The sequence below is a fragment of the Eupeodes corollae genome, chromosome 3 (genome assembly GCF_945859685.1).
Source record: "Eupeodes corollae chromosome 3, idEupCoro1.1, whole genome shotgun sequence".
Taxonomy (NCBI): domain Eukaryota; kingdom Metazoa; phylum Arthropoda; class Insecta; order Diptera; family Syrphidae; genus Eupeodes; species Eupeodes corollae.
Genome location: NC_079149.1, coordinates 73,567,506 through 73,579,469, shown reverse-complemented (window position 1 = coordinate 73,579,469; position 11,964 = coordinate 73,567,506). Strand labels below are relative to the sequence as shown.

At 35.9% G+C, this 11,964-nt stretch overlaps 1 protein-coding gene across 1 annotated transcript; it reads right to left on the bottom strand.

Annotated features, from left to right (window-relative positions):
- On the bottom strand, nucleotides 1-1,271 carry LOC129950562 (uncharacterized). The gene is made up of 2 exons (XM_056062492.1): nucleotides 1,264-1,271; nucleotides 1-1,015 (listed from the first exon to the last, which is right to left on the bottom strand). The coding sequence occupies exons 1-2, from the start codon at nucleotides 1,269-1,271 to the stop codon at nucleotides 1-3; spliced, it is 1,023 nt and encodes a 340-aa protein (XP_055918467.1).
- Between the last annotated feature and the right edge of the window lie 10,693 nt (nucleotides 1,272-11,964).

Sequence of the window (11,964 nt, the reverse complement as noted above, 5' to 3'; positions counted from 1 at the left end):
TTATCGTAGTATGAGAGTTAGTAGATCACGTTGAAGTACAGGTCCAGCATGTAACAAGTCGTTTAAACTAGTTCCATTGCTAGAGGGACTGGATGCGTTGAAAACAACCCGAACTTTAGTAGAAACACTCTCTGGCTTGATCACAGCATGATGAGGAAGGTAGTAAGATGAAACTACACCATTTTCAAATCTTTCTTGGGCATCAACTTTTTTCATATGGCCTAACCTTATGTATTCAGAAATAACCTCTGAATATGTTGATTGCAAAACTGGATTACTGGCAAGAGACCTTTCTGAACGTAGAAATTGATATAACGCAATTTGTCTGGATAATCCTAGACCTCTGTTTATATTTGTTTTAGGTTTAAATGGTAGTTTTACTACATATCTACCGTCCTGTAATCTTCGCGTAGTATTTATATACAAGTCTTCGCAATACTGATCTGCATTAGAAATAGAAGGCTTTGTATCTCGAATCTCTTCCAGCTCCCAAAACTTATTCATGTCAAATGAAATATCACTTTCAGTCTGACTAGATATGAAGGTGGTAAAGGTATGGAAATGGTGTGGAAGAGGGCCTGACAACACCCAACCAAAAAGTGTGTTCTGAGCTATGAGTGAAGGTGAAATATGAAGAAGTCCTGGACGTATAATGGCAGGATAAAGATCAGCACCTAGTAAGAAATCAACTTGCGATGACTTATTAAACGTTGGGTCTGCAAGTTTCAAACCTTCAAGAGAACCTAAATCCGTAAGTTGGAAAGATGAAATTGGTAAATGATTGGTCAAATGTTTTAAAACGATAGCTTGTCCGGTTATGGGCTTAGACGGATTTTCTTCATTGAGAAGTGAGAAGGTGCATAGTTTTTGAGCTGTAGCAGCATGAGCTGAATTAATACCACATATTTGCGAGTTTATTGAATGAAACGGTAACTTAAGTCGATTGTGAACTGGATCTGAAATGAAGGACACCTCAGACCCAGGGTCGATTAAAGCTTGCAATACATGTTGATTTCTATTATGTAAAATTTTTATTAAAGCGTTTGCTAAAAAAACGCTTCTATCAAAGGTGGTATGGTAAGACGAGTGATCTACTAAATTCGATAATTGTTGTGGATTTGAAGTGGACTGTATGTTGGTAAGATTTGATGCTTGAGTATTGCTAGAAGTGTCAATTTAGATTTTGAGATGAAGTAGAAGACGCAAAATGCAATAAAGTATGATGAAGACCCTTGCATGCTTGCGTGCTGCATGTATAAATACTCTTGCATTTGTTACTAGAATGTGTAACGGATAAGCAATTTGTACAAATGTTATTTTGTCGAACAAATTCATATCGAGATTTAACTGGTAATTCCAAAAATGTTGAACATTTGCGCAAAGGGTGTTGTCCTTTACAAACTTTACACGAAAAGTTAAATGTTTTTGTATGAAAAGCTTGAACTTTCATGTGATTATTTGGTTTTGTATTAAGACCCTTTTTTGCGAGGCTAGTAGTAGATGTTGATTGAACATCTGATATAGATTCTAAAATCCTATAACGCGATTCTAAAAATTTGTCCATTTGTTCCCAAGTTGGAAATTCACTTGGATCTTGAAGGGATTGTTCCCAAAAACTAAGTGTTTCGGTAGGTAAACGATTCGAACAAGCATAAATTAGCATTGGATCCCAATTCGGCGTTGTGACTTTATGCGATTTTAATGAAGCAAGACAATAATTTATAGAACTTCGTAATTCTTTAATTGCTTTTGCAGATTCAATTTGCATGCGTGGTAGGTTAAACAAAACTTTTACTTGATTATTCACCAAAATTCTTTTATTTTCGTATGTATTTTTTAGTGATTCCCAAGCTAAATCAAAACTATCATTTGTTAAAGGGAACTTTGAAACAATAGCTTGTGCAGAGCCTTTCGTTTAAGAACGAAGATGAAACAGTTTTTGCACCTGTCCTAACTTAGGATGGTTTTTATAAACGGCTTCAAACATGTCTCTAAAAGACGGCCAAGTGAGATAGTCACCGTAAAAGAAATCAGTATCACACGCTGGTACTTTTATACATTGATATGTTTCAGACGAATCTAAATTCCCAGTACTTCTATTTGTATTTGGGGGAGAGTACGATAACTTTGGCGCCGAGATATAATAACGGTTTTTGGTAGAGGGGCTTAATACAAGCATTTTTTACTATGGGAGGGGGGGGGGTCTATCTCCCCCCGTTTAGGCGGTAGGGGCAATTTAAAAAAACATGTACTTTAAATGGAAAAAAAATAATTAAAAAATAACGGTAATACTTACAATTAAGTATTATACCTTTTTTTAAAGCCAACACTTGTGTCTAGTAGCTTGTTTTTAAATCAAGTCAAAACTATGCATAGTTTGCGAAAAACACTGTTTTAAACTCAAAATTTGGTCAAAAAAAAAGTTAAAAATATGGTTTAGAGTGTAATATTTCGAAACTTTTAGATTATCTACAATTTTTTTTTTAGAATACATTGCCCTTATTTATTTTTTAACGAAAACTGAAAACTAGATGTTTCTATGTCTTCTAGTTTTTGAGAAAATTGAAAATTACCAAAACAAAATATTTCAATTAAATTACTTTTTTTATATCCAGTTTATTTAGATGCATATGAAATTTTGCATGCACTCACCGAACCTTTCACCCTCTCCACCTTGCACCCACCCTAACTCGCACCCACCCCAAATCCTATAGTGAGCCTGATAAAAATAAAACAACCGATCAGTTTGACTTCCAGGATAAAAAGAGGAAGTTAAAGCGTTTAATACAAAAGACTTGAGGTTAGAACTACATAATGTAATGTAATGTAAAGTAATGAAAGTAAGTATAACAATTTGTAAGTCAGTGTACTAATGAATGTATTCAGAGAGTGATTAATTAATTCAAGTTAATAATGTATATTCAACACTCCCCCTCATTATTGACATTTACAATTTCTAATTGAAAAGCAAAAACAAACAATTATTAAATAATATTAATTTTAACTTTAAAGTATTCAAATTTTTCTTTACATAAAGGTTTAGTGAATATGTCAGCTAATTGTTCATTAGTTGGTATATAAGAAATATCAAATAAATTTTCATAATACTTTTCTCTTATAAAATGCACTCGAACGTCGATATGCTTTGTCCTCGAATGGTATTCCGGATTTTTGATAAGTTTCAAAGCTCCTTGGTTGTCTATATAAAGCATTGCTCGCACATCGCACTCTTGTAGGATATCTCTTATTAAAACTCTTATCCACATGAGTTCTTTTACGGCTTCTGATGCTGCCACGTATTCAGCTTCCGTTGATGATAGTGCTGTGCATCGTTGTCTTCGTGAACCCCAGGCAATTGGTGAATCTCCTAGTAGGAATATATAACCACTAGTTGATCGTCGTGTGTCGACATCGCCAGCGTAATCGGAGTCACTATAACATAAAAGATTTAAGTTACATTTATTTTTGAAAAATATACCTATATTTTGAGTAGCCTTCAAATAACGAAAGACTCGTTTCAATGTTTTGATATGCTGTGGAGCTGGCCTGTCCAGGTATCGACTTAAAACTCCAACAACATATGAAATATCTGGTCTTGTAGCTATGGCCAGATACATCAGGCATCCAATCGCTTCTCGGTACGGAAAACCAGTTTCATCCGTAGAAGTTGGACTGAGAAGTGACGATTTTGATATTGCTTCGCACGGTGTAGCAAAACCTTTTGATTCTGCCATATTAAAACGGCTCAAAAGACGTTGAATGTAAGCAGACTGCAAAACATGAATATCTCCAGCAGAATTTCGCTTCAGTTCCAAACCAAGGTAGTAATTCGCCTTATTCATCGTAAGTTGCAAATGTTGATTTAAGTATGTAATCAGCTCATAAATATCGTTCACGTCGGTTGCTGCCATCAGTCCATCATCTATATACAGCGCGATTATAACAATTCTCTCCTCTTTCCGAAGCACGAACAAACATGGATCAGCAGCGCACGTTATAAAATTATAATTATTGAGTAGTTTAGATATGGTCAGGTTCCAGTTTCTCGAAGCTTGTTTGAGGCCGTATAAGGTTTTATTTAGCTTACAAACCTTTCCCGACTGGTCCACATATCCAATTGGCTGCGCCATATAAATGTCCTCTTCTAATGTCCCGTTCAAAAAAGCGGTTTTGACATCAAATTGGTATAACAAAAGTCGTTTACATGTAGCTATGGCAATAATTGTTCGTATTGAATTGAATTTAGCAACTGGGCTAAAGGTTTCGTTGAAGTCGATTCCTTCTTGTTGGCTACAACCTTTGATAACCAACCTAGCTTTATATCGCTCAATATTGTTTTGAGCAGAAAGCTTAACTTTATATACCCACTTACAAGGAATTACCTTTCTATCTTTTGGGCAATCCACGAGCTCCCATGTCTTGTTCAGTCGATGAGCTTCCATTTCTTCTTCCATAGCTGCCATCCACATTTTAGAATCCTCTGAATTGATAGCTTCACTATAGGTCAATGGCTCCATCGTCCCAGCCAAAAATGCATGGCCTTCTGTTATTGCAGCTACCAAACTTGGATGAGGCCCCGCGTCCCAATTTTCATTGCTGCGGAGCTTGGACTTAAAAACAGAATCTGAAGCTCCATCGAATTTCTTTTGACCTCGACGACGTTGTTGTGCGGCTTCTAGCTCTTTACTTTTCGTTTTCTCATTGGCTTTTATCAAAGTGTTTTCTTCGGCCTCTGCTCGGTGCGGTCCACCCTCTTCTGCCGAACTAAATTGATCATCTTCGCTTCCTGTCAAGTTCTCCAGTCTATCTGTCTCAACTGCAACATCTCTCAACGGCTCATCAACAACAGCATCACCTCTCAACGGCTCATCAACAACAGCAACAACAGGTTCCTTAATATCTTCCTTTGGAGTTTCATTTGAAGTTTCCAGCTTGAAGGTTGCCTTCTCTTTAAACAAAATATCACGAGAAAGCTGTATTTTGTTTGATTCTGGTACCCAAACACGAAACCCCTTTGTATTATCTGGATACCCAACAAAGATTCCCGACGAAGCCTTTTTATCCCACTTTTGCCTTTTTTCCTTAGGAATATGTATGAAAACTTCACTGCCAAAAGACTTCAAATTGCTAATACTGGGAGTTTGCTGCAACCACAACTCATAAGGGCTTTTGTTCTTAACAGGAGACGGTCCAAAACGATTTAATAAATAAACCGCCGTATTGACAGCTTCACTCCACAGTCTAAGAGGCAAGTCGTTGCCATGCAGCATAGTTCTAGCAATTTCCACAATAAAACGCATGTCCCTTTCCGCACGTCCGTTTTGTTGAGGACTATAAGGAACAGACAATTGATGAATAATCCCACGTGCTGACAAAAGATCTTGAACATGTTTATTGACAAACTCCAAACCATTGTCGGACCTGAGAGTTTTAATGTTATTGCTTAAAAGAGACTGAACTTCATTAAGAAATTTTTCAATTAAAGACGGAACCTCACTTTTTTCTTTAATGAAATATACTTTTCTAAAGCTTGAATAATCGTCTTTGAACAATAAAAAATACCTTGAACCTCCTAACGACTTCGTCTGCATAGGGCCGCATAGGTCTGTGTGCACGAGAACACCTCTTTCTGTTGCTCTAGACTGACTTTCACCAAATGGAGAACGATGCATTTTTCCCATAGCACATGCATCACAAAAAAAATTGGGGTTATCAACAAATTTAATTTCACGTTGATTAAGTATTTTTTTAACTTGTCCAATGCACATGTGACCTAACCTGTTATGCCACACTTCCAGAGATTCAATTTTAGACACTAGATTAGCATGAACACTTTCATTTTTTACTCTAAAAAGCATTTTATATAGGCGACTACATCTGATGCCAATAGCAACTGGTTGGCCATCTTTCAAAATCTCACATTTTTCACTGTCAGACACTAGGGAATAATTTTTTTTATCCAACGCACTTCCAGAAGAAAACAAATTAACTCTGATGTCAGGAACAAAATACACATTTGTGAGTCGCTTTTTAACCCACTGTTGATGATTGTATGCTTCGATATGGATATCGCCTCTACCATGCGCTCTGATCTGGGTTCCATTGCCCACTGTAATCATGACTGGTGTCTCCAACTTCTCGTAAGAACTGAACCATTCTCGCCTAAAGCACATGTGCTCACTGGCTCCCGAATCTAAAACCCAATCATCTACTGTCACAGCATCTCCGATGGTAATCGTCTCGCAAACAAATGCATCACAGCTGCTTCCATCAATAGAAGCACTCTCACGATTTGCAAAATTAAGTTGCTTTGAGTTGTTTCTCTTTGGACAATTATTTTTCCAATGACCAGACTGTTTGCATATAAAGCATTTACCTTTGCGTCTCTGAGAGTTTTGATTCTTCTTCTTATTAGATTGACCGTATTTTTTCTCGTCTTTTATGTACAAAGCTGCTTCTGTTGACCTTTGAGCATCACATGTGCCCAAACGAGTTTCTTCCATAATTAGTCTAGATCTTAAATTACCAATGGTCTGGTTTTTTGTTTCAGTCGATTCCCACGCACTAAAGAAATGTGCAAATTTTTCTGGTAACGTCATCAATACCTTGGTAACTAACATAGACTCAGAAACCGATTCACCAGATTCTCTAAGCTGCTGAGTTAAACTCTCTAACTTGCTTATGTGAGTCGCAATGTCATCATTTTTGTCTTTTTTAAAACCATGAAATTGTTGCTGTAGCATGCTTATGCTAGTATTTGACTTTTGATCATAAATTGAACAAAGCTTAGACCACATTTGATTTGAAGACAAACAATGCATAATATGCACTAACACACTTTGTCCAATTGACGTAGCAATTATTTTTTGCGCTTTTCTATCCCTTTGATGCCATGTTTTCAACTCCAACTTGGTAGCAGGTTTTGTTTCATCGACAACTGGCATCTTCTCTTCTCCAGTCACAACCTCGAAGAGATCACTTGCGTTTAGAAGAATACGTACTTGAAATTTCCATGTGCACCACTGTTCTGCACACTGAAGTTTGTCTATTTTAATTGTTTCGTTGTCCATGTCAGACACAAAAAAAAACTTCTAGGAAATTAAATGCTGATTTCTCAAAACTGATCTTCTTTAATCTCTGCAATCCGGCCTTCTTTTACGAATCTGAAATATTACTTTTATTTCTCGCAAAATAACGAATTCTCCGCAGTTAAAAGAAAAGACTTAGATTATGGTAGATGTAAAAAAAAATTTAATTTAATTATTACAAGGGACTGGGCCCATAACCTGATAAAAATAAAACAACCGATCAGTTTGACTTCCAGGATAAAAAGAGGAAGTTAAAGCGTTTAATACAAAAGACTTGAGGTTAGAACTACATAATGTAATGTAATGTAAAGTAATGAAAGTAAGTATAACAATTTGTAAGTCAGTGTACTAATGAATGTATTCAGAGAGTGATTAATTAATTCAAGTTAATAATGTATATTCAACAGAGCCCAAGCAGGGGGGTTGCGGATCCCACTGTTGCATACAACCAAACTTGCACCTACCATTGTTACTATCAAAATAAGATTTTTGAAGCAAAAAAAAAGAATTAAATTAAAATAGTAGTTGTGGTTATTTTCAATTTTCTCAAAAACTAAAAGACATAAAATCATCTAGTTTTGAGTTTTCGATCAAAAATAAATAAGGGCAATGTATTCTAAAAAAAAAAATTGTAGATAATCTAAAAGTTTTGAAATATTACACTCTAAACCATATTTTTAACTTTTTTTTTTACCAAATTTTGAGTTTAAAACAGTGTTTTTCGCAAACTATGCATAGTTTTGACTTGAATTAAAAACAAGCTACTAGACACAAGTGTTGGCTTTAAAAAAAGGTATAATACTTAATTGTAAGTATTACCGTTATTTTTTAATTATTTTTTTTCCATTTAAAGTACATGTTTTTTTAAATTGCCCCTACCGCCTAAACGGGGGGAGATAGACCCCCCCCTCCCATAGTAAAAAATGCTTGTATTAAGCCCCTCTACCAAAAACCGTTATTATATCTCGGCGCCAAAGTTATCGTACTCGTGCCTGTATTTGCATTTTCGTTTTTTAGTTTTGCGATTAGACGTAAAATCTCACCATGAAATGATATATATGTTTCACTAGTTGAGTTATATTTTGAATCAAGGACTTCAACATTATCACTTTCATCGTGAGTACATTTTTGAAAGGAAACCTTAAATTCTGACCACAATTCTTTTAACTCAATTTTGCGTGCCTCTAAACTATCAATTGTATGCAAATGCTCAGGTCTTTGTGAAAAAACATCGTAGGATTTCACTATTCGATCGGCGGCAAATATGAGTTCCGAAAGTGAGGTCATTTTGTTTAAAGCGTTTTGTATAAGTTAGGAGAAAGTAATAAAAAAAACAACTTTGGCTAACACAAAGTACTTTAAGTATTGAAATAGTACAATCGTACTGCAATGTAATGTAACACAGTAAAAAGTGAGAACAACTAACTTATTTCACTGATACTAATTGAGGTGTATCTAACTTTTCCTTTTATTTTAATTCAACGAACGAATCCCTTAAATAAATCTCCGAAACCAATGTAATAGATATTTAGTTCTTGATTAAACAAAAATTAACTAATGTACATAATACACTTTGCACTACACAAACCTGTTTTGTTGATTTTTTTTCTCTTTTGGCCTTGGACACTGCTTTGTTGCTTGCTGCTGTTAGCTGCTGTGTACAAGTGAAGTGATGCTATGGTTGATCTTGTTATCGTGTAGAGATGTTGATCAATGAAAGGGTTCTGATCTTGATTTAGATTATGTTGATTAATTATGTTTCGATGAAAGTGGTAATGATGTGATGATGATTGCAATGGTACAGATGAGTCAGCATTTTCTTCGCTGCTTGTATTCGACCGCTTTCGCTTTGAATATCGCTGTACTTCTTAAATTTGCTCTTCATTTCTATGTGGTACTTCAATTGACTGTTTTTGATCTAATCCTTTCTATAATTCGATTTATTGTCCGTGATCTTGTTGCTGTTGTTGCTCTTCTGACAGTTTTTGGTTGTTCAATATTGCTTAAGCATTATTCTCATTATGCACCTGTAACTTCCGCCCAACATCATTCTTCTTCCAGCAAAAATGTCCCTAAATTACTCAATTTATTTGCATTCCTTCAATTTCAATAAACAAACCATCTCTTCGTTCAATAACCCTCTTATTAAATCTATCAAATAATCGATACGCCTTTAAATATTCTTCACCTTAAGAATGAATTTTTGAAATAAATTTGCCCTTTAAAGCAAATTTGATGTTCAACCATAGGTTCTAAGATAGCTTCCATTGGTCTTTCTACTTCTTAAGGTGAGACATTAACAAGAATTCTTGTCGGACATCAATTCCTGAGGTTAACTGCTGTATTCACATCTTCTCCCAACATCAATCCCAGATTAAACGAGAATGCATCTAGCCATTTCCACTATTGTTCTGTTGGCTTTTTTGGTAACTCCATTTTGCTGCGAAGTGTAGACTGTAGACAATATAAAACTACCACATTTGTCCAAATATTTAATAAAATATTTGGTACGGTATTCACTACCACTATCAATTGTCCAGTTTCGCCATCAACCGAGGATTTCAATGTTTAAAAATACTCGAAAATTATACTTCTCGCTTTCATAACATGACGAAAATTTTGCGTTATCAATTAAAATAGTGAAATATTTAGCTCCTCCCAGAGACACCTTATTCATGACGTATTGAATGATTCATTTGGAGAAAAATTTTTCGCATATTTTTTTCATGCAAATCCTACAACAAACAAACAAATTTTCAGTCAAACCTCGTAAAAATCTGTTTTGAGAATAACGGTGCCAATACCGCTAGCCGTTAAATAGTTTTCACCACCTAACTTGACCTGTTCTTTGCACGCTCGAATTGTAGTAAAAATGATTTATCGCAACATTCATTACATATACATATGTGAAGTTGCCCCGCTATCAATACACCAATAATTCCGACTAAATATGGCGTTGTGAAAAGCCGAAAGCATTTAAAAAGAAGCAATCGCATTTTTCGTTTTTACTTACTTAGAATGTCAGATTTTCAAAACAACGATCTCCCTTTTCCAAGAGCTTAACCTTGAAACTACTCAAATCTGGTAAAGCATCGTGAGATTCTACAGTGATAACGAAACACTCTAAACACCTTGTGAGGCTTGAGAGCAAAATAATTACTGAAAGATCGTCATTTATAACGAAATCAATTTCTTTATATACTCTGATATATTCTACTAATCTCCCAGTTTGATATAAAGCAATTGTTCAAAAATAGTAATCTTTCTTGATGGACGACATGGTTGATGAATTTTTTTTTTAGCTGTCCCATCCTGATTTTGGCGTAGTACCCATGGCATAACTTTTGGTGATTTTATAATTAAAAACATATTAGCAAGGGCTTTGCCGTCTTTTAACCCTCAGAAACCTGGGCTGACGTCATCGACATTTCATTTGAACGCAACCATCAAAATTGTGGTCGTCCATCTTTTCAATTTGGTAATGAGACCAACGCATAATTTCAAATTTACTTCTACTCAAACTTTAAAAAAATTGAATGAAGCCGTTCACTTGACTTTATTAATCCAGCAATTCTGTCCTGGGCTCAAAATCTGTTGAAGCGTTAACTAAAGAATTTTTGTTGTAATACTTCGCAAAACGTTGTACACCTTAACAGGAACGTTCTATCACATTACTGACACAGAGAAAAAACTAATTAGTTTTTTCTCTCTGCTGCTCATGGGATACTGTCTGACCGATCGTCTTTATCTAGATACAGAGCTACCATTATCATTCTCAATTGCAAGGTAAGAGCTTATTCTTACTTACTTAAGGTGGCGCTACAGTCTTGTGTGAACTAGGGCCTCACCAAACAAATTTGTCCATTTAGCTCTGTCTGCGCTGTCCTGTGGGTGTGGATTCGAAGACTTTCTGGACCGAAGCACTGGTTTCCATGCGCTTTACGTAACGCAGCCATCTTATTCGTTGAACTTTTACCCTTTTGGCTAAGTCGACGTCACTGTTCAGTCCGTACATCTCGTCGTTCCATCTTTTTCTCCACAGTCAAATAGCGACACTTTGGTCCTTGCCACTTAATTGCTTCTTAGCAAAAAGAAACAAAGGTTAACAAGAGTTATTCTTCGTTTGATCTCAGCACCGGTGTTGTTTTCTGCGTTAATAACGGAGCCTAGGTACACGAAGTCCTTGACTACCCCAAAGTTACGTCTGTCGATGGTGACGTTTTGACCAAAACGTCGGTGTTGTAAGTCCTTGCTAGTAATTGTACAGACTTTTGAAAGATAGTGCCTCTAGTGTTTAAGTGCTGAATAGATCTCTGCACTATTCTTTCAAGTATGAATTGAAACAAATTACATGACAGCGCATCACCTTGTCTAAAACCTTTTTTGACATCGAAAGGTTCTGTTAAGTTGTTTCCAACCTTTATGGAGCAGCGTAAATTCTCCATGGTCATCCTGCACAAACAGACCAGTTTGGCAGGGATGCCAAAACTAGACATGTCTCTATACAGCTCATCCCTGTAGATACTCTCATATGCGGCCTTGAAATGGATAAAAAGATGGTGGGTGTCGATTTGGTGTTCTTAGGTTTTTTCCAGGATCTGCCGTAATGTGAATATTTGATCGACTGTGAACTTTTCTAGTGTAAAACCACACTGATAAGGACTTATCAGGTTGTTGAAATGGGCTTAAGACGTTCACATATTACGGCAGAGAAGATTTTGTAAGCGATGTTAAGTAGACTGATTCCTCTATAGTTGGTAAAGTTTAGAGGGTCTCCTTTTCTCACTTCGGTTTCACTTAGTGAAAATACATATGGGAGTACACCGAAAGAAAATTCGCTCTAAGCCCACGAGTATTACAATAATCTACCCTGAAA